The 23,884-nt window shown below is 39.3% G+C and overlaps 2 protein-coding genes and 1 long non-coding RNA gene across 6 annotated transcripts in view; 2 read left to right on the top strand and 1 right to left on the bottom strand.

The window, feature by feature from the left end:
- LOC135336308 (uncharacterized) overlaps positions 1-7,393 on the bottom strand; it is a 30,627-nt gene extending 23,234 nt beyond the window's left edge. For both annotated transcript variants that reach the window (XM_064532070.1, XM_064532071.1), the window contains exons 1-9: positions 7,054-7,393; positions 6,193-6,513; positions 5,439-5,992; positions 4,901-5,061; positions 1,993-2,231; positions 1,625-1,761; positions 1,086-1,228; positions 762-913; positions 11-331 (exon numbers count right to left, since the gene is read on the bottom strand). In XM_064532070.1, coding sequence (XP_064388140.1) covers positions 11-331; positions 762-913; positions 1,086-1,228; positions 1,625-1,761; positions 1,993-2,231; positions 4,901-5,061; positions 5,439-5,992; positions 6,193-6,513; positions 7,054-7,239 — 2,214 coding nt within the window. In that variant the 5' untranslated portion in view covers positions 7,240-7,393. The remainder of the gene's footprint in view (positions 1-10; positions 332-761; positions 914-1,085; positions 1,229-1,624; positions 1,762-1,992; positions 2,232-4,900; positions 5,062-5,438; positions 5,993-6,192; positions 6,514-7,053) is intronic.
- Positions 2,937-4,547, top strand: LOC135336310 (uncharacterized). Its single transcript, XM_064532073.1, has one exon. It carries the CDS (start codon positions 3,007-3,009, stop codon positions 4,378-4,380), a length of 1,374 nt encoding a protein of 457 aa, XP_064388143.1. The 5' UTR covers positions 2,937-3,006; the 3' UTR covers positions 4,381-4,547.
- A 2,447-nt stretch (positions 7,394-9,840) lies between the features above and the next one.
- Positions 9,841-11,325, top strand: LOC135335730 (uncharacterized). Of its 3 annotated transcripts, none has more exons than XR_010394598.1 (11): positions 9,841-10,004; positions 10,190-10,242; positions 10,292-10,347; positions 10,407-10,440; positions 10,491-10,541; positions 10,595-10,678; positions 10,730-10,746; positions 10,890-10,935; positions 10,984-11,047; positions 11,096-11,136; positions 11,197-11,325. It is a non-coding gene; the product is annotated as an uncharacterized LOC135335730 (long non-coding RNA). The 3 variants fall into 3 exon arrangements; XR_010394597.1 differs by having other exon boundaries at positions 10,730-10,838; XR_010394596.1 differs by having other exon boundaries at positions 10,595-10,838.
- The last annotated feature ends 12,559 nt before the right edge of the window (positions 11,326-23,884 follow it).

The raw sequence follows: 23,884 nt of genomic DNA, 5'->3' as shown, positions 1-23,884 counted from the left end.
TTGTTAACACCTGTATAGAGTCAGTAGCCACGCCCCTCCTCTCGATGAAGGTCTGGTTGACAGATGAAAACAATTCCTCCACTTTTGACTTCAAAACAAAGTCTCCTTCGATACGATCCACCACCCTACGGTAACTACTCAGAGCCTCATCGACCAATGAGAATTGAGACGGCAGGTTACTTAGTGACAATATGAACTGGCTGTCAAGGTCATCGTACAAGCTCTGTGATGCTGTGATGTGTGAGTGGGAGGTACGGAACGAAGATTGGAGGGTGGGAACAGTGGAGGTGTAGCGTTCAAACTGTGCAGCTGTGAGGTTGTAGTCGACATTCTGCAGTGATGCATGACATTGAAAGATTGATTTAGATTTCATAATAAACAATTTATGACACGTCACCTACAAAATACAACAATTACCATCGGATACGTGACCTAGTGAGCTGTGATGATGTACACAAAATGTACCATCACAGCATAAACAACATGCATCAACAGTTATCCTGCAAAACTGAAAGCTATCGAATACTTGTTTACAAGATAAACATAATATACTAACTGTCAGTAACATAACAAAATACTAATAGTGCCATATAATTATGTGTTCCAAGGTTATATTTGTAGCACCTGCTTTATCACAAAATGGGAGTATTCTAATTTGAACCCAAAAGCTAATCTAAGCACGTTAATAGATGCAGGCCTACGTTTATACGCTCACAAAGTACATAGCAGCCCAAAACAATACAAAAAACAACAAAAATTACCGTAAGAATGTTGGTGTCATAAGATGCTGTTCCTTGGAGACAAACTTCAGTCCTGAGCATCTCCAAGCGAGTCTGCCCGTTGCTAAGGAGGAGATCTGCCATGAAGGAGGTCTCATCATGGAGGGAGAATGTGTAGTGGGAGGAGAGTGGGGCTGTGAGGGTGTGTGGGTGGTGGGTGAGAGTGTGTAGGTGTGATCATGTGAGGAGAGTGGGGGTGGGAGCAGAGGGTAGATATCTAGGAACTCATTATGAAATTAATGGCGAATATATATACAGTAGTTATAGTTTACTGTTGTGATGCAATATTCAGTTCTACGGTAATACCTGTAGCCACATCGAAGCTGTTTCTTAGCGACCTCCTCACGTCCACGTTGATATTAGTCTCTCCAAACTCTTGAGACCAAGTCACAGTCGGCATGGTAATGTTGATCACATGATCTACAGTGTCATCTACCTGTCGTCTTGACCTGAGCCGAGAAAACGTATATACAGTAAAATTAGCAATACGGAGTATAAACTGTAATCTTAGGATATCATGACATGCAAACTCAGTAATAGAGAAACAGAACTGTCGGTCACTTAGTTTTAGTAGTACATTCAACTTGATAAACGTACTATTATTATATAGACATAACAAAGAGCTACAGAATGCATGTTGAAAATGAATGAGCTATCAAAATTACCTACCAAAAATATCAACAAACCTACATGTACCGGTATACGTTTTTTTGAGCATTAAAATTTTGACATAAACCTGCATATGTGTTACTTGTATAACATCGAAAAGTTATATACATTTTCTGCGCATTTTGCAACTGTTTTTCACTCACTCAATCATTCAATATCCCACCCATTCCACTCACCTGTGGCTGTGACTTTGTTGTGTGATGTGTGAGAGGTCTCTTGTTCGTCGAGAGTGTGTCTGGTAGGCGGAGGCTGCTTGGTGGTAGACGCTGGGATGGGGGGTGGTGTCTACGATGGTTAGGAGAGTTTCCGCACTCTGCAAGGGTAGAGTGAGAGCAAAATTAATTACGTATATATATTCAGTTGTGCAGCCATGCTGTAATTCAATTTTAGATGCTCATTATTTTGCAATTTTATAAGCTCTTCTAGTTCACCAACGTCCATACACTTTTGAAAAGTTAAATGAAAAAATATGCTTATACATCCAATGAAATTGCATATATTATACCGATAAATTATGCATGGAATGCCATACTATACTACTCACCTCTTCTGAACCGAATCCTCTGATGGCATTGACGGCAGCGTGTCTGATAGTGAGATCATGTGATCCGTCATTGAGGTCATGTGATCTGGTCACATGATCGGAGAGTATCTCGAGGGAACGCTCAGAGCGTGCATTTCCAATACTATCGATGACGGTGGCATGTGTGAGGGGGTCATATGTTTCCATGGATACTGAACGACGAAGCCTTGACGGACTGTCATCCTGTCCTCTGGCATCCCCTATATATCATGTGAGAAATAGCTGTTAGACTGCCATAATTATAACAAATAACACCACTTAACATAATAAGAAAATCGAAAACTAACACACTCTAGCTAGCTAAGGTGTGCATAATCATGTCGTTTAAACAGTACAGGCTTGTGTATTCAGTGCATGCACGCTAAAATTCTTATAAAAACTATATATAGATGTTTCTATGCCGGCTCCAAATAAATGTTCAGGAATCGAGATGCAGACAAACAACGCCTATATAGGTTGAGACAGCAGAACAACGATTTAACAGTTCAAGCATATCCTTCTCTTAGGTGTGGTATATCCTATACATCTTGCATAGTTAAGCATCTAAATGTGCATCAGCCCCCCCTCACACTTCTCTCAACTAATAACAAAACCTTTAACCTTTAACCTTTAACCTTTAACCTTGGCACGTAACCTAGCAGAAAGTTTGACACTTAGCGTTCTGGCAAGGATGGTGACGTCATATACAGCTACCTGTATATAGGTTATTTTGCGAAGCCATTAGCTAGCATTAGAAACATTTGCTTATGTTTGATGCTCGCAAAACATTCTACGGTTAAGTTGGATCTAAAGGTGTTATGTATTTAGCACATCCCAAATAAAGATATGTTTTGCTGTATTCCACACATCTATGGCTATCTTATCATTTTCTCCTGATAAAACACAGAAACTAAATAAATGTATATAATTATAATTATAATTATAGTAATAGGCTCTCTAGTTAGTGGTAGAGTTTCAACAGCAAAACATTGAGTTATGGAGCTAAACGTTGACGTTATCTACGATGTTGTAGATGCTAGCAACAGCAGAGGAGAAAGAGAAACACAAGCCACTCAATTACAGGAAAACATAGCTTACATTGCAAATGACATTTCTCTTTCTATCGAAGATAATGGCCACAACAATATTATGGTTGAAAACAATGGGAGAGAAACGTTTGCATCGAAAACTAACACAGCCTATGCCTCGACTGATTTTGATGCCAACAGTGTTTTAGACAACAACAAGAGAAAAAGACAAGGCTTGGCTAAAAATGCATATAATAAACCGAAGTGGCTTCCAATTCTTGCCGTCGTAGCTTTTGTTCTGTCTCTGTTGGTAGCTGTGGCTGCACTGGTGTACACCAATATAGAGTTGAAGAATCAAATGAGCAGTACCAATAAGGAAGTACAGTCTATGAGGGAACAACTGAACAACCAATCCAGTCAACTCAGCAATTCCATCTTAGCTCTTTCAAGCAACATTAATGAAATCGTTATTCGAGACCTCAATGACGTACAGTCCATTATTGCTGAGTTAGGTACAATGGCATTCTATCCTGGAGCAAGAATAGGAAACCCAGCTAGCTCTTGTAGTGACATCCCTCAAGGCCTACCATCTGGAGAATACTGGATTGCCACTGACAGTACTAGCTCTCCTGTTCAGGTCTACTGTGATATGAATCGAACAAGCTGTAGCTGCAACACTATAGGAGGATGGATGAGAGTAGCCAACCTTGACATGACTGATCCCAACCAAAACTGCCCAGAGGAATTGAGATTGATAACTAGGTCACAACCACCATTGCGTACTTGTGGCAGACATGCACCGGGATGTGTGTCTACTACCTATTCAACGTATGGGGTAAAGTATTCGAAAGTTTGCGGTCGAATAATTGCATTTCAAAACAGTTCACCGGATGCTTTTGCTCCATATTTCTACAACAGAGATTTATCTATTGATGATGGTTACGTTGATGGTGTGAGCCTAACCCATGGTCAGTCGTCTCGTCAGCACATCTGGACATTTGCTAATGCACTTGATGAAACTCCCTCCAATAATTTTGCGTGTCCCTGCACAAGATCTGACCTGACCTACACTGGAGTTGTACCTCCCTTCATTGGTCAAGACTACTTCTGTGAAACTGGAAGCCGAAAACAATGGAGGTATATCTTCTACTCTGATGATCCACTCTGGGACGGTCAGGGATGCGGGGCTACCAGTACTTGCTGTGAGTTCAACAACCCACCATGGTTCTGCAAGCAACTCCCTCAACCAACTACAGACGATATTGAGCTGAGGATTTGTGGTAATGAAGACATTAGCAATGAAGACACAGCCATTGAGCTAGTTGAGATCTATGTTCATTGAATCCGACGCTCAAGACTATAATTATAGTAGAGCTGATACCCTGGTACATTACACGTTTTCTTTTATAATCTTACATTTTAGCTTCTAAAATCATGCAGGTTAATAGTTATTTTACACCATGTACATGTAGCACGATATTAACCATCAACATACAAACATGTTATGACATCAGAACAGATTTCAATAGTCAAGCACATGATGACATAGTGCATTTCCTGTCAATGAATAATTCCGAGCGAAGTCATTATAATCATTGACATTTTGGTGGACTTATTCCAACTAGTCGCTCCGGTTGCTGTAGACTTTAACGGCTTTACTTGGACAAGTTAGTGAGTATATACTTATTATAAGGGCACTTTAACTAAATTCCACTGCTCAGAAGTTTTTTCAAGCGCTGCTCTGGTTGTAAGCTTAAATTGATGATTTGTGTTGTCATACAAGTACTACTTTTGCAAAGTTATAGTGTGCTAATAATTATACTCAGTTACAATAAGGCAATAATACTCTAGTACATTCTTACCTGATAATTGATCCAGCAGCGAATGCAGTGTGTCCACGATCCCATTGGCCAACTCAGGATTTGTTGTTGATAGCAACCGTGACAATCCCCCCAGGGCAAGTATGGCCTGACGACTATAATGCTCGTCACCAATGAGGTCCAACACAGCATTTACAGTAGCTCTATGGGATGGAGGATAAAAATGTGTTGTAGATGAAAGTTCACTCCCTGATTTATTATATAAATGCATAACACAGAACATATCGGAAGTTTTGAAACTAACTAAGTTATGCATGGGTGTACTTGTGTACATAATAATTATATACTGTTGAAAACGGACAATAGACATAATTACATAATGTTGTATGCTCTGTGAATAAGTACATAATCAGTTATGCTTGTACTGTTGGTTTGTTTGGCTCAATGGTTGTTTAGCAACCAATGTTATGAATAACAACGAAGGTTAACAATATTCACAGACACATAACTAAAACATATGCAATCACACACACATGCATACGCACACTCACCCACACACACACACACACACAACACTCACTCATCTCCCTGTATCCTTCCTCTAGTGAGATGTCGTAGATAACTCTCAACTACAGAGCCATCAGCGCCTTCAAAATTCAACACATACTTTGTCAACAAATCACCGATTTCTGAGCTACTTCTACTTCTCTCCAAGTGAGAGAGTGAATTCATTATAGCAATTGTGTTGTCTGCGAATCTTTCCTCGTTGATACCACTAGTGAAATAATCGTCCAGAAAAGTGATGATGTCGTCAAGAGACAGTTTTTGGAATAGTGGAGTTAGCGATTGAAGGCAATTAGTGTCATGTCGACAATTATTGAGGGTGGTGGTAATCGTGAGGAACAATTGAGATAGTGGGAGATAATCGCTAATCTTATCGATCTCAACGGTACCTGAGATGACATCATCTGGTCTAGTACTGACCACGCCCCCTCTATTGTCATCAATAAAGACAAGGGAGCTAGTGGAGTTCATGGGGTATGTTAGGAGAGGTGTGATCGCTACGAGGTCATGTGACGTGCTCTCAGCAATCTCGGCCGACAACAGGAGTCCATTCTCATTAAAGGTAAGTTTCTATGAGAAATGAAATATGTCAGTACAATAAATAAATCGAAATAAATAATTATTATTTATGAGGTGAAAAACAACTATACTTGAATGGCTTCAAGTGTTACATGTTGAATGTGTGTGGCCTCAATTTAATTAAATACAATTTTAAGCCTCTCTCTGCTTGCTTAAATTAACGCACTCTCAAACACGCACAAAATTATCACCTTTAATCCAGATAGTCCATTCTCCTCAACTTCTTCTGTCAAAATTACCATCGAGTTTTCTATAGCACGTTCCACATTCCCTGTACTCAATAGTTTCACAACAGATTTCTTGAATGCCAGCACTTGAGGCAATTCCCCTGAGGGGTGATAGAGTTCAGATAATCCACCATGACTGTTGAGAGTGAAGGAGAACCAGTTAGACAGGTCCCCAAAGGGTTGAGGTGTATGGTGCACGTCTGTGTTCCACACGATAGACGTGTCTTGGAACTGAACCAAGAGCTCAGTGTGTATGGAATCAGACTCAACTACACTGAAGATAACCTGCATTGGTATAAACAGCACAAGACTAACATTAATGCATATAAATTTATAGCTCTTTATACATACAGTAATGTGATACTTTGTAGAGATTAAGTATAAGGCTGCAGTCTATTTTACTGCTAGCTAGTATCTCTAAAGCAGGTAACAAGTTCTCTTATTGTTATAATAAATTATGCCATGTGGCACAACTGTATGCCATATTCATGGAGCTACTACCAGCCCCTCCCCCTTATGGGTTGCATAGCATTTGTATGGGTACATAGATAAACAGAGCTCTAAAATTAAACACATAATTATAAAGCTTACTTGCACACACAAAGGGAATATGTACATGCCCTATGTAGTATAGAGAGGTTGATATAGTTATTTTGTTTGTATATAGAACAGGTTTCACTATAACTTAATGTAAGTGAGAGGTAATAATTATTATTATAGCAATTAATGAGGTGGTTGCATGTCTTTTGCGATTGCTATCATACCAACAAACTTTATATTATTCTCTACAGTCTACAGAACAAAACAATAACTTATACTTCTTACCTCAGATTGCACAGTAACATCCACACCCTGATGCAAGCTAGCTACACTGTTGTACTGGTAAGAGTATCGTGTGTCTGAGAGGAAGGAGTCACGCGTCTCTGGTAGGCTCGTCTGTACAGCACCCTGCGATAGAAACGGTACACAAAGCACAACCAGCAACAGGTTTTGAAAGGCATGTCTCTTCATTCTGACCAGTTGGTCAATTGCTTCTTCAGTACTTTTGCAAACTTTGTCTACAACCTAGTCAGCTAGTCAACTAGGTGTATAGCTATTGATACACACTAGCTAGCCTCAGATATTAAAGCACTAGATCTATAGCCCTAGTGTTGTGTTCTTTAAAAGGGGGCTGGGCTGCTTAAAAATGCAACTCAGCTACGCCCCCATATCAGCACACTTGATCTATGAATAATTGAATTGCAAACCACTAGCAATGAAACTATCTTATGCATACAATGAACTAAAACATGTAGCTACGTTTATAGTCTAGAATAAGACAATTCATCCTCGAGATTAGCTTGCAACTTTTATATGAGTTAATAGTAACCCCATGCATACAACCAAGCGGATTGGAATCAGGCTAAAAGCTAAGATAATGCATGGGGTTGTTCGGTATAATTATAATCAAAAATCAATGAGAAAAAGCATACCTATTATTGTATCAGTTAATTTGAATACACACAGAGCTACTTTAATTTGCATAATAGAGTCTGTCAATAAACTACTTTATCAGAGGTCTTGACACACACGTCCAGGTGGGTCTTAAGGTACGTAATTATTACGCCTAGGTAAGCACAATCATACTAAAACGGGCAGCCTCCCACACTTCTCTTACAACATAGTAGCCTCTAACTGTCGGCATCAGATGTTTTAAGATATACTGTATAAGGAAAATAACAATCAGACAAACATAGAAGATAAATGTACATTTTACACAAATCAGGCACTGAAGCTGCATGCATGCAATACAGCAAAGTCTGTACAGTATCATTCAGCCTCTCTATTCAAGTCAATGGTAGAGTTTCAACAGTGAATGTTATGGAGCCCTACAATGTTGTGCAACTCAGCAACATAAGGGAAAGAGAAACACAAGCCACTGCATCGCAGGAAGACATGCTTACAATGTCAACGAGAGAATTAAGCCCCACCCAAACAGACGAAGATGCTGAATACAGTATCGTTGAGAACGACGGGGAAGAAAGACACACAATGGATAGCAACATTGCAGAAGAAACACACACTTATTCTACCATCAGTGTTCTGGACATAAAAAGCAATATAAGGAGTATAAGGCAAGGCTTGGCTAATGGATGTACTAAGAACTACTTTGGCAGCACTGGTGTAGAGATCTACACGAATGTAGATTTGAAGAACCAGATGAGCAGTACCAATAAGCAAATACAGTCCATGAACAAGCAACTGAACAACCAATCCAGTCAACAGATTCAAATTCTACAAGCTCAACTCAGTGATTCAATTTTACTCCTTCAAAACAACTTTTCTGAGCAGCTGAGCAGTACTAATAAGTAAGTACAGTCTACCAACGAGCAGCTGAGCAGCACTAATAAGTAAGTACAGTCTACCAACGAGCAACTGAACAACCAATCAAGTCAACTCAGCAATTCAATCCAAGTTCTTTCAAGCAACATTTCCGAGCAAAACAAATATATTTTGAGAAATATCAATGACATACAGTCCGTTATTGCTGAGTTAGGTCCAATAGCATCCTATCTCAACGACGTACATGCAGTCTATTCTTGAAGAACTGGAGCCACTTTATCTTGGAACAATCAACAACCCAGCAAGCTCTTGCAGTGACATCCGTCATGGCTGACCATCTGGAGAATACTGGATTGCCACTGACAGTACTAGCTCTCCTGTTTAGTTCTACTCTGACATGAATCAAACAAGCTATAATATAAACATAGATCCCATTTGAGTGTATTTAGCAGGGAACTATGAGCTATAGTACCGGTACTATAGATTGCTCTGGGCTACAAACTACAACATTGTACATTGTATTGTGATTTAAGAAGATATACATGTAATAACATAAAAATTATTGTGTAGCTAGATGCTTTGCCTAGTAATAACAGAGCTAGAATGAAACTGAAAGAGAGAAGCTCTAGTTTTTTTGGCTTTGTTCGAGGGTAGCAGGAGACACTCATTTTTTGGGCAGTGTGCTGTGATTTTTTGCTGCAAGGCTGCATGGGGATGGATCATGTGTATGGAAGTGCTGGGATTCTAGCTTTGGCTTCTTCCTAAAGTTCCTTTTGCTTTGTTCAAGAGTAGTATAGGAGCCGCTCATTTGCTGGGCTTGTTTGCTGCAAATTATAGCTTGTAGGTGTATTCATTTCGCTTTGTGAGAGTAGTACGAGCCGCTCGTTTCTTGGAAAGTGTGCTGGGCTTGGTTGCTGGAAAACTGGGGGAGGAGCTGGATGTTTCCGTTTTGTGGGTGGAGCTAGGACTATAATTTTGTCCATCAAACTGAGGAGGAACAGGGTTGACTTCACAGATTTAGTAGAGATGCCAACTTCAGATATTACACAGCCAAAAATCCACGGGTCCGTTTCAGGCCGTTAGTTGAAAACGGGCCGTTACGGGCCCGTGAACGGCCTGTATACAGGATGTAGCCAACCCACGTCCTGTATACAGGCCGTTCTCACGGGCTGTAAACAGAACGTTAGCCCACGTCCTGTTTACAGCCCGTGGATACGGGCCTGTATCAGGGCGTAGCAACCACGTCCTGTATACAGGCTGTTGCAGCTGTAGCTTATGCGCATGCGCTAGCTTGGGGCAGGAGACGTCACCTGACTACAAAAAGAGAATGAGACAGACAGAGCTCTGAGAAAAAATCCTGCTGCTTGTCACGACATGCACAAGAGGAGCTGCTGGTCCAAAAAGACAACTTGAAGAGGACTATACACTATTAGTCTACCTGTGAACAGAAAAAGGTGAAGCTGTAGCAGCATGTTATTATATTAAACAGTTATATTATTTTTATTGAACTTTCTCATAGCATGCAGTTTGTGTTCCTCTAGTTCCACAGCTATTTCAAATCTGTAGTAAATTTGACCTCTAGTGTAGTTGGCAGCAAAGGTCTGTAAATTTCACCTCTACTGTATGTTTATAAATTCAGGTTTGCACGTTGTTATGGACTTTTGAAGCTGGAACACTGGCCAATTTTACAAGGTAAACGTTTCGTTTTGCTTCCTTTTTGAAATAATCCTCCTCATCGTAGGCTCCCATCTGAAGTTTTTTCACTTTTGATAAAGAGGTGTTGAAGAATGCTCCCAGGTTTGTTATTCTCTTTCACTAGCATTCACATATTAAACACGCGATCAAATTGACTTTAGATAATGCTGCCGAGTTGAAGTCTGGGCTAATTACGTAAGTGCCACTGTTCTATTGTGTTTTGTGATACGTTATTGCTTCTGTAGACACTAGATGTTGTCAGAAGAATGAACTAAAGATAAAGCAACAGTTTCCTGGTAAGAAAATTCAGCAACTATGTAATCTGTGTGAATAGCGTATTGGTGTACAGTTGCGAGATATCTTTGAGATGAAAAAGAGCCCTTGTAATGTGTACAGCACACTGTAAGCTGTTGACTGACTTCATAGTACGCCGGTAAGATTATTCACAGTGGTGTGTTCTTTTAATCTTCTAACTCTTCTTCAGATGTTGCAAAATTCAAGGTTTGTTTATTGTTTTCATCTTTAGCACTCGTTACACATGTTATTTAATGATTTCTTTATTGGCATGCCGAGTTGGAGTGTGGGTGTGTTAGGTAAGTGCCATTATTTTGTATGTGTTTGGTGATACATTATATGCCTCATAGATTGAAGTTTTTAGACGAATGATAAAGAGAATGCAACAATTGCCTGGTAAGCAACTTAGTTTAATCTATGTGAATAAGTATTATTAGTGTACAGCTGGCGAGCTATCTCGGAGATGAAGAACGGCCCTTCAAGCTGTCACTGACTTCATAGTACGCCGGTAAGCAGTGGTGTATTTTTTGTATAATTCCCAGCCTCTTCTCCTCAGAGTCTATCTTTGTGCACAAAAACAAGACGAATATAAATACAGTAAGTTAGTATACTTATGTGGCGTTAACGTACGGTTCAACTGGTTGTTTTTATCTGCAGTGCCACCGTGGGGATGTGAAGACACGGACATGATAATGAGAGACATAATGTAGCTGAACAGAAATTAATATATATATATATCTTGTTCTTGTCTTCTTTGTCTTTGAATTGTGACCTTTTGAAGCATGATACTAGCTTATTAAATTGTGCATGAGAACAGTATGATACAGGCTGAATACAGGCTGTTTGTACGGGCTGTTTACAGGCTGTATGTGAACGGCCTGTTCAGTAGTGTCTACCCAACGGTCCCGTATCAGGATGTGGTAAACGTCCTGTAATGGACATGTAACGGACCTGATACGCCCCGTGGATTTTTGGCTGTGTAGTTTTCAAAAAAATAATGATGCAGTTGCTAGGTTGGTTGTTTATATAGGTTGACTGTTGCTAAGCTAGTGCATTTCTAGTAGCCAATAGGTTTTGGGATCTAAATCAGTTAGAACATGTGCATTCGGTATCTATGGTTATAGTGTCCCTCATCCCTCGGGCTAAAGCCCTCGAGCTTTGGGACACTATAACACATATAGATACCTCTTGCCCATGTTCTAACTATAACATAGAGTACTGCAGTCAACTAATAGGAATTCCCAATTCTATAAATTCATACTTAAGCACTTAAAATGGGTTAGCCTCCCACACTGCATTATAATAACCTGTATAACTTTGTCTTCAAATAAGAAGAGGAAATGAATCTAATGCTGAACTGCATCAGTTGAAAACCATAACTATGAGCGTATCACTATGAGAACTACCGTTGTCGTAAACTAGCCGGGTGTGGTCAACTCTCTTGACTCCAAGGAATTCAGTGCCCCCTCAAGTGATATTGAGCATTGCATAGCTAGCTACATTTATACTATTTCATTTAGCACTACAGGAATCAATAATTATCAGGTAATAATTATGTTAAACCACTCTAACAGTTCCAAATGAATGAATCATCATCAAAGTTGTCAGAACAATCATGAGTGGTCAGAACAAACATCAAAGCTGTCAGAACAATCGTGAGTGGTCAGAACAAACATCAAAGCTGTGTGTCAGAACAACATGAGTGGTCAGAACAAACATCAAAGCTGTCAGAACAATCGTGAGTGGTCAGAACAAACATCAAAGCTGCGTGTCAGAACAACATGAGTGGTCAGAACAAACATCCAAGCTGTCAACAATCATGAGTGGTCAGAACAAATATCCAAGCTGTCAGAACAATAATGCGAGCTGTCAGAACAATCATTCAAACTGACAGAACAATCATGCAATATCGGATATAAGGTAGCCTCCTACAACCTGTAACTGTTCGCATCGATGACTTAAACACCTACTGAGTAAGGAGTATCAATTAGACAAACCTAGAAGGGAAACGCATGTATACTGATCGAGTGCTGCACTTAGTATATAAAACCAACATTCAGCTAAGTCTATAATTATAGTAACAGCCTCTCTATTTTGAGCCAGTGGCAGAGTTTCAATAGTGAATTATGGAGCCAAACGTTGCCTACAATGTTGTGCATGCTAACAACAGAAGAGGAACACAAGCCACTGCATTGCAGGAAAACATTGTTCACAATGCCAACCAGAAAAGCCCCACCCAAACAGACGAAAATGAGTACAGTACCGTTGACAACACTACGTACATAACGTATAATACTGCTGAAGCTACTAAATCGACCGAAATTGTTTTGGACAACAAAAGCAACACAAAGAAAATAAGGCAAGAATTGGATAAAAATGAATACGGTAAAAAATGGTTTGCAATTCTTGCCGTCATAGCTTTTGTTCTGTCTCTGTTGGTAGCTGTGGCAGCACTGGTGTACACCAATATAGAGTTGAAGAACCAAATGATCAGTTCCAATAAGCAAGTACAGTCCATGAACGAGGAACTGAACAACCAATCCAGTCAACAGATTCAAACACTACAAGCTCAACTCAGTGATTCAATTTAACTCCTTCAAAACAACTTTTCTGAGCAGCTGAACAGTACTAATAAGCAAGTACAGTCTACCATTGAGGACCTGAACAACTAATTCAGTCAACTCAGTAATTCAATCCTAACTCTTTCAAGCAACATTTCCAAGCAAAATGAAGACCTCATTGACGTACAGTCCATTATTGCGGAGTTAGGTCCAATGACATTCTATCCTGGAATAATCAACAACCCAGCAAGCTCTTGTAGTGACATCTCTCAAGACCGACCGTCTGGAGAATACTGGATTGCCACTGACAGTACTAGCTCTCCTGTTCAAGTCTACTGTGACATGGATCGAACAAGCTGTAGCTGCAACACTGCAGGAGGATGGATGAGGGTAGCCAACCTTGACATGACCGATCCCAACCAAAGCTGCCCAGAGGGATTGAGACTGGTAACCAGGACAGAACCACCATTGCGTACTTGTGGCCAAATGGAACGAAGATGTACTTCTACTACCTATTCAACTTATGGGGTGGAGTATTCGAAAGTTTGTGGTCGAATCATTGCATATCAAAATAATACTCCGGATGCTTTCACTCCATATTTCATTAACAGAGCTTTATCTATTGATGATGTTTACGTTGATGGTGTGAGCCTAACCTATGGACAGTCGCCTCGTCAGCACATCTGGACATTTGCTGGTGCAGTCGATGAAACTCGATCCGATGCTCATGTGTGTCCTTGCACAAGACCTGACCTCCCCTACACTAGTGTTGTACCTCCCTTCATTGGTCAAGACTACTTCTGTGAAACTGGAAGCCGACAAGCAGTTAGTCGTATATTCTACCTTGATGATCCCCTCTGGGATGGTCAGGGATGCGGGGGTAATAGTACTTGCTGCATGTGAGTTCAACAATCCACCGTGGTTCTGCAAGCAACTCCCTCAACCAACTACAAACGATATCGAATTGAGGATTTGTGGTGAGCAATCTTTAGTCGATGAAGACACACCAATTGAGATTGCCGAAATATACATCCGCTGAACATGTTTTCGTTTCTATTCATAATTTATTAAAGCTAGCTCTCAAGAGTAGAAACTGAAAAGCTAGCTCTCAAGAGTAGAAACTGAATAATAGCGTACGGTGCTTATAATTTTATACATTTGGAACATTAATCGTGTAACTTGATACGCATGTTCATAATATAGATTATATATATTATTTGAATCAGTGGAAATTGTTCATACTAATTTTTTTCATGCTTATTTTTATTTACAGCAGTCGCCTGAACATTAATTTTATGACATTGAAAATGTACACAAAGACTATAATTATGTTGCCATTTTTGAGCTAATCTATGTCACTGATTCATATAATCTATATTATACTACACTTACGTCACCACAAATTGATCTCATTGGTCAACAGCTGTAGGATATATAGAATATTAGCATACAGCCCCAGGCATGCACAGTTTTTCAAGTTGTTTTTTTTGTTTTTTCATTTGTTCAAGAAAGTAAGCAAAGAGAAAAGAGCCATACTTGACGGTACTAAGACTCAAAGCGACGGCAGAAACACGGAAGGTGCTCTCCAACAAGATGGCTAAGCTTCCATGGGTCCATGGGCGCGGTTTAGATACATTTTATTCAAGAAGAGCTTGCAACTCCAGTAAGGGACGTCGAATGGTCAACGCTTGGACCAAGGAAGCTCTTGAGCATCTGTAGGAGTCAACATGTTGCTCAACTAGCTCTTTGACAGCTGCAAAATCCGGCATAGTCTTGTTCTTTTTTGCAGTCTGCATCGTGATTGAATTGTTGCTAGGGGGAGGTCCTTTTATAGTGCTGCGGTCACGTGGTATAAGTCAGATATGCCACACCTACTCGGAGGATATGCACCCTATATATCCTCCTCTTATAGGTGTGGTATATCCTATACTTATGAACATGCGTATCAAGTTACACGATTAATGTTCCAGGGATTAATGTTCCATGCAGAGAATTGTATAGTATAGTAACAACCTGTATTGTTTAGCATTAACAACTATGAGGTGTTAAATTATAGAACAAGTGTATAGGCAACCCAAAAGTTGTTACTAGAACAACACATTTTGGTCCATGACAAGAAGCCTATAGAAACTCTTACTTGCACTTCATCGAACCTTGAGCAGACACACGATATCGAGTTGAGGATTTGTGCTGATCAATCTTCATTCGATGAAGACATACCAATTGAGATTACCGAATTATACATCCGCTGAACAGGTTTTCGTTTTTACACACTATAGCTAGCTCTAGAACCAAGAGTAGAAACTGAATAATATAGCAGCTGTATTGATATGAACACGATAGCTGTAGCAATCCCCTACAAAGTAATAATACTAATTGTGTAACCTGTGCACACTTAAGAAAGCGTATTAGCTATAATTATACACTAATAGTAGAAGTTAAAACATTCGTCTAAATATTTATAAATGCTATGAACATGATACAAGATCTTCGTAGGATAATCTTAGCGAGGTTTTAAGGCAGCTTGACAGTGAGGATATTGATGCCTATGGCCTAGTTGAGTCAGAGGAGAGTGAATAGCCAGATAGTAACGGTCTGTTGACATACACAGCTGGACCAGTTATATACTGTTGGATCAGATGCAGCCAGGTAGAAAACTGGTTTAACAAGTCAAGCTGTATAAATGGCAAGCTGTACGCGAGGCTGCTATATAATTATAGAGATCAATGTGACAACACTAAATCCTTTATAGAACCTAGACAAAATCGCGTATTTCAATGCTAATGCATTTGGATGGATTCGAGGTTAACGTGGTCAGTACATTAGGCGCAGGCACACAGATTAAAACTTGGCTAAGTTGTATGTTCTAAATAATACTTAAAGCACCGTCCACATAAACCTACAAAACTTCCTCGAGATTGTATACAGCAAATATCGAAGTTTCTGTATGTATAGCAATAAATTATTGTGACAGCCATGCATGATCACTCTTGACAAGCAATATGAAGATTTAGAAAAGCAGATCTCTATTGAAAGTATGCATGTGGATCAATTCACTATTGCAAACAGCTAGCGCTATAGTACAGCTACGAAAGACTTTGAAGAGACTGCAAACTGTAACAGCTAGCCTTCACTGTGTAAAAGTTATAACTCGAGAAAGAATATCTGGGTCAACCCTCATATTACATTTTTAACAAAAATAAAAAAAAAATTTTTTTAAACCATTTGTAACAAAACAAGAAAACTAATTGGTCTACTTTATCGAAGGTTCTCAACCAATGCATCTCCATCCACTCTCTTAAAACTATATAAAAGCCACATATATGGAATATGGTTCAGAAGTATGGAGTCCCCACTATAGAAGTGATATAGAAAACCTGGAAAAAGTACAGAGATTTGCCATGAGAGTGTGTCTGGGTCAGTGGGATCTAAAGCAGGGAGAACTGCTGTCAGCATCTGGCCTTACAAGTCTGGAGACAAGAAGAGTAGTTGCAAGAATGTGCCACTTGTACAACATTTTACATGACATGATAGACTTTCCCAACCCACCGGTTGAAAGAAGGGAGATTGTCTACAATAGCCATTCAGTTAATGGGCTCTCCCTGGTACCAATTAGATTTCGAACATCAATGTACCAATACTCATTCTTCCCACACGCTGTAACTTTATGGAACAAACTTGTTAGTAAGTACAACATAGAAGATATTAATAATTATTACTGTCAGTGTGTTTAAATATTTTCTGTTTAGGATGCACTTTACATCTAGCTACTAGCTAATTGTGTATATCCTATGCTATATGCTGAATTATTATAAAATAAAATAAATAAAAAAAAGAACGAATCAAAACGTGACTGGTAAGAAGCCTGTGGAGGCTGTTAGTTTCGTCATCTGTTAAGCACGTTGAGGAGAAGGAGGAGCATATCCCTCACATGACTACGCCTCGAGGCATAATTAATTTTGTGTCTATATAGCTGTTCATGATAGCTTTCTTTGTTTGTCCGGTCTAAACTAACATGACTATGTGTACGAACATGACTAGGAATTAAATGCTTGTCATCATTCTGCTGTGCATGATAGCTTTATTTGTTTGTCCAGCAGTATGTGGGTCGTTTCAGTATGACACTCTACAATTGATTTAAAACATGATACTTACATGCAGATGGATAGTACAGAGCACTGTACATGTACCATGATGTGCTGTGACACTAAGGAATATCCATTGAAACTCTCAGGATACTCCAGGGTACAAGTCCCATGTACCCTGCATGCTAGGGTACATTGGCTTGTGTTCAGCCTAAAGCCCTCCCTCCACCCTTTATAAGGACCATCTTGAAAAGTACTGCGACAAAAATTGTGAGAAGCACAAAAATGTGTACACCCACTTGGATCACATTGTGAAGATCAGTATCCAATCAGATTCACTAAAACTACACGACCGCATTTGAAACCGGTTGTCTGAATTGTAAATGTGGTTTATCAAGTGCAAGCACACGCACACAAAACATGCAGGGATCAAAGAGTGTTTACTACTACTAAGTTGTAAATGGGTTAGATTAACAGTGGTTCTAGTTATTCATAGTACAAGCTACCTGTACCATGGACATCTGTACGGTGGCCCTGAGGTATACACCTACTCCATTTTGCATTTGCGGTTCATTTCGCAGTTCACCTGGGCTTCTGCAGTTCAACTACGCTTCTGCAGTTGGCTTTTGCAGTTGGCTTCTGCAGTTGGCTTTTACAGTTGGCTTTTGCAGTTGGCTTTTTCAGTTGGCTTTTGCAGTTGTCTTTTGCAGTTGGCTTATGCAGTTGGCTTTTGCAGTTGACTTTTGCAGTTGGCTTTTGCAGTTGACTTTTGCAGTTGGCTTTTGCAGTTGGCAGTTGACTTTTGCAGTTGCTCAATCACAATGATCACATCAATTCCATATGATTTACAGCATTATAAGGACATAGAAATATTGTACAGCAGGACCTAGAAATGCTGATAGCAAGCCTGTATAACAGGTTACCATAATCAACATATATATCTTAATAAGAAACAGGCAAGCCAATGACTATGCTGGCTAGCTAGCTGTGTCTAATCATCTCTTGTGTCTGTCTGTGTTTGAACAATTATTTGTAAGGTCTCCACGAGTGAAAATATTTCATCAACAGATAGTTGAAATGGGGTATTCAATGTCTCCATATATCTCAGTCCTATTACCCGTATACCGTTGAGTTGTTGCAAATGCATGTGCCATGATAAAACACAGACAGACACAGCAGAGATATTAGAATTAGACACAGCTATATAGCTATAGCTATAGCCAGCATAATTATTCTCTTGCCTGTTTCTTATTAATTAACTGATCATGTGAGCTGTCCTACCTTAATTAATTAATTAATTAATTAATTAATTAAGGTAGGACAGCTCACATGATCAGAATCAGATCAGCACATGTTGATGTCATGTATTAGTTATTGCCCAGCCAGAGTGCAACACATGCCATATATTGCACTGGAGCAATATAATGCCCTCGGGACCTGCAGCCTGCGGCCCTCGGGCATTATGTCATCCAGTGCAATATATGGCATGTTGCACGAGGGCACCTGCAATAACTAATTTGTTGCCCAATAACGTTAAACTCGTCTGACTGGTCATATAAATCGTAATAAAAGACATGTGTTTTGAAGGAATTTAGTGTATTCATTAGTTTGCTGAATTCCATAGTAAATTTTTAGGTTTTCTTCCCACTAGTAGTTATAAAAGTAGTAGCCTATAAAACGAACCAAATGAGTTATTAGGTGGGATGGTGGGGCATAAGTCCCAAATGGTTAAAGAAATCTACTGCATTTACACACAGTGCAAGTGCATATAATCCAGTGCAATATATGGTAGCCATGGCAGTGATGCAACATGCCATATACTGAGCACTGGATTGCTTTGATCTGCCCACTCACTGGGCAACAAGTGAGATTGTGAGATTGAGCAACTGAAAAAGTCAACTGCAGAAGCGAACTGCAAGAAGATTTTGTGCAATTCTTGTCATCGTAGCTTTTATTCTGTCTATATTGCTAGCTGTGGCAGCACTAGTGTACACCAATATAGAGTTAAAGAACCAGATGATCAGTACCAAATCAAGTACAGTGCATCCAGTAGAATACCAAAAATGTGTGAGTAGTTGTACTTAAATGTAAATATCTTATGATTGGAACATTTCTAAGAAAATCTGCTGATACCATTGAGTGGGCAAATGAATGAGCTACAATACGTCCAAAATTGTTTCCATGACAACATAAGATGGTGGGTTTGTTGTGATTAATAAAACAGTACCCAATTGTTATAGTGGGTAATCGGTTAGGGAGAGAAAAGGCCAACGGTTTCCGGCTAAGGTTTGGAACTTTGTCACAACATCTATAGATAGTTTGGCTATCTTATGAAAGATTCGATGTTACTTAAATATCTACACATCCTCTGCAGTGCTCAAAATTGCTAGTTTTTAGTGCCGTTTCGGTTAGGGAGAGATTTGAAGACAATCTCACGGCTAAGGTCTAAAAATTACACAGAGTAAGCTTGAATAAATTGTTAAACTTTTGATAAGAAAAAATTTTCCAAAAATACTTTAGTTCCAGAGATAATTGATGTTACGTACATTTTTTTATAATCACCCCATTATCTCCTAAAATTATTTCCCACTACAACAACTTTTGGGGAAATATTTTTGAACTGTGTTGTAGCTTATTCTTTTACCTATACAATGGTATCAGCACAATTTCTTAGAAATGTTCCAATCTTGAGATACATCTAAGTACAACTACTCACCAATTTTTGTATTCTACTCTCTAGACTGGATGCACTGTACAGTCCATGAACGAGAAACTGAACAACCTATCCAGTCAACAGATTCAAACCCTACAAGCTCAACTCAATGATTCAATTGTACTCTTTCAAAACAACTTTTCTAAGCAGCTGAGCAGTACCAATAAGCAAGTACAGTCTATCAACGAGGAACTGAACAACCGATCCAGTCAACTCAGCAATTCAATTGTAGATCTTTCAAGCAACATTTCAAACATATTTTGAAAAATCTCAACGACGTACAGTCTATCCTTGAAGAACTGGAGTCATTTTGTCTTGGAACAATCAACAACCCAGCTAGCTCTTGTAGTGATATCCATCAAGACCGACCATCTGGAGAATATTGGGTTGCCACTGACACCTTTAGCTCTCCTGTTCAGGTCTACTTTGACATGAATCGAACAAGCTGTAACTGCAACACTGCAGGAGGATGGATGAGGGTAGCCAACCTTGACATGACCGATCCCAACCAAAACTGCCCAGAGGGATTGAGACTGGTAACCAGGACAGAACCACCACTGCGTACTTGTGGCCGAGTAGAAGAACCAGGATGTACTTCCACTACCTATTCAACGTATGGGATGGAGTATTTGAAAGTTTGTGGTCGAATCATTGCATATCAAAGTAGAACTCCGGATGCTTTCAATCCATATTTCGACAACAGATTTTTATCTATTGATGATGTTTACGTTGATGGTGTGAGCCTAACCCATGGTCAGTCGCCTCGTCAGCACATCTGGACATTTGCTCAAGACAATTAAATGCAGATAGACAGTATTAGAGCCGAGACCTGGGTACATGCTGTTTTAAAAAAATCTAGTTTGTAATCATCTATGGTTGAATGGCCAGGTTGCATTACATTAATATAGTAACTTTTTTTTTTTGTTAGCAATGGGGTTACGTATTACATCTCACTTTTACCATACTATTCAAACAGCAGAATTGGTGGCCCGATACAATACATGACAAAATTAATGACAATTATTATAGAGAATAAGCTTTCAGTAGCATTTTTCAAATGGCTGTTGAAGCGCTTCTGTAAAGAACGGGACAGCAATGCAAGGCAGTTCATTAAAAATTATTACGGCAAGTTAATTGATTTACTGTTACATTAGCGTAAAAACAGAATATTGGAGAGGAGAGCATCTCAGTGCCAGCTGATACTAGGTGAGGGGTGGGGGAAGATGATCAAGCAATACTGGGATACTCCATTTCTACCATACGAAATAACCTGCTATACGGTAGAAATGAACTCTCTGCATACACTGATCTCACTAGCGCTAGCCTTCCACAATGGCTAGCTAGACGAAGCTGCCTTTCTTGGATCTTTGTGTCTCAATGTTGCTGACTCAGTATAAAGTGGCGAAAAATCGTGATTATGGTGCGTTCAATTATCGTTATATTTCTGTTTGCAGCCTTGCTATAATTTTATGTGCAACGCAAAACGGAACAGGGACTTTATTCTAACAGCTACTACACATGACATTGTAATAGGTAACAGTAACAGTGTGTGTGATCTTCACACGCATTAGTACAAAACAATACCTTACTATAATTGGAAAACCTTTACGAGTGAGCCAATTCACTTTGTAATTAAAAACAGACTATGTAAGACAGACTATGTAACATTGACTTGGAACATCACCTAAGTGTGAGAAATAGCTATTAGACTTAACTATAATAATAACACCATTACTGTAAGGAAATTGAAAACTAACTCATCAAAGCACTTCTATCTACCAGCTCTTCTATCTATAGTAGGTATAATTTCAACATTCGTGGTTGAGCAATATTTAGTCAGTTTGTGGATATTAATTTCGTGGTGCCACTGCAGGTAAAGGTGGTCAATAATCGCTTCATTCGAGTAAAATATTCGTGCTCAGGGCTTCAACTAGGAAAACTATGTCATGAAATGTTTGCCCCCCGAAAATTACCCGCCGTAATTTTAGTGATGAGTCCTGAAAGTTAGGATTTTGTATACAAGGAAGTCTATGGCATGCATACCTGAGTTAGCCAGCCACATACAGCATTAATAAAGCCATAAAATTGATGACAGAATTTCCAGGGCGGCACTCTCATGCAACACAAATACTTTAGATATGGCCAATAGTTCCCTGCTAAACACACCACCCTAGTAGTGGGATCTCCAAATTAGGGTCATAGTGTAATCATTATTGCTATTTAATACAGGTGTATAACTGTTTGGTTGGTGATATCATTGTTATTCTTTTGTGGCCTTGAGTGTACATACTTTCCTTAATTGGTAGACAGGGTATACCATATATACTTAATGTACAATACTTGTTTATATTCTAACTATCGCTTGCACAGATAAAACTACCGTTGGAAATTCTCATAAGTACCCTAGCTCTATTGATTATTGTCTTACCAGTGTATAGTGCAGACAGACATATATATAAGGTGCCATTTGTCTCAAAACTATATGAGGTGCCGTTTGTCTCAAAACTGTGTAAAAGTGAGACATATATATATGTCCATGGGTATTTATAAATGTCCATGGGTATATATAAATTAATATCCATGGGTATTTATAAATGTCCATGGGTATTTTTAAATGTCCATAGGTATATAAATTAATGTCTATGGGTATTTTCCATGGGCATTTAAAAATGTTAGTTATCAAAGATTTTATATATATATCCATGGGTATTTATCAAAGTGAGGGTATTTATCATAAGGTGATGATACTTTTCAAGGTGTGGTTTTGTTACATTACAGTGATAGTCACGTGACCGTTACACAACCTGCCACATGGTCACAATGCAAGCCACGCCCCTTCACTCGAAGAAGGGTCTGGCAACTGCAGGTGCCGGCATGCATGTGCCCACTCTATGGTAAGCATGGCAGATTAGCTGCTCAGCATGCTAATCCATGACATTATGTGGGTGTGGTTTTATGAGTTGATGATGACGTTTTATGCACATCTACAATCTGATTGGCGGCGCACAGGCTCCACTGATATGCACACTGTTACTAGACCCTTTTTAGAGTGAAGGGGCGTGGCTTGCTTGTGTCCATATGGCAGGTTATGTAACAGTCTTGTGACTATCCCTTGTAATGTAACAAAACCACACCTTGAAAAGTATCATCACCTTCTGATAAATACCCTCACTTTGATAAATACCCACTAACATTTTAAAATACCCATGGACTAAAGATATATATAAATATATACCTAATATAGACATTTATAAATACCCATGGACATTTATATATACCAATGGACATTTATATATACCCATATACCCATGTACATTTATAAATACCCATGCATGGACATATATATATATAGCCCTGTTTACACGAGGCCTTTAATCCGGGTTGGAATCCGGATTCCTTTAATCCGGGTTGGAATCCGGATTAAACCTAACCGCATTCGTGTAAACGGCCCTTATCCGGGTTCTAATCCGGATTAGCCAACCCACCTTTGGAGGTGGTTCAGGTTGTGTCAGAAGCAGTTTAGCTGTGAGTAAGCACAAAGGGCTAATTCTGAGGTGTTGTACATGTTCGTGGGTGTTTCTAGAGTAAGCCTGTAGCTTCCTATCAGCCAATGTTTGCGCAAATGAAATTATAGTGCCGGTCATTTTACTATGTCCACTACTCAGAAAAATCTGACCCGGATTAGGTGTCGTGTAAACGGGGCTTATGTCTCACTTTTACACAGTTTTGAGACAAACGGCACCTCATAAGTCTCTATACACAAAGTTTGTCTACTGTTTGCCGTGCAACAGTGATGTCTTGCGAGTCTAGCAATGTGTATATAAAAGCTATTACTAGTAGATTTATGTTATGTAGCTTTGGATCTCCCCAAGAGGCTTCAGCACCCGTGGTGCTTTCGTACACGTACACCATGTTAGCATATCAAGTTTTGTGGGAGATTATATACATGGCCTGAAATAACATAATAACATACATGCATAGAACGC

This window comes from Halichondria panicea, chromosome 5 (genome assembly GCF_963675165.1).
Source record: "Halichondria panicea chromosome 5, odHalPani1.1, whole genome shotgun sequence".
Classification (NCBI taxonomy): Eukaryota; Metazoa; Porifera; class Demospongiae; order Suberitida; family Halichondriidae; genus Halichondria; species Halichondria panicea.
This window is presented reverse-complemented; position numbering and strand designations above follow the sequence as displayed.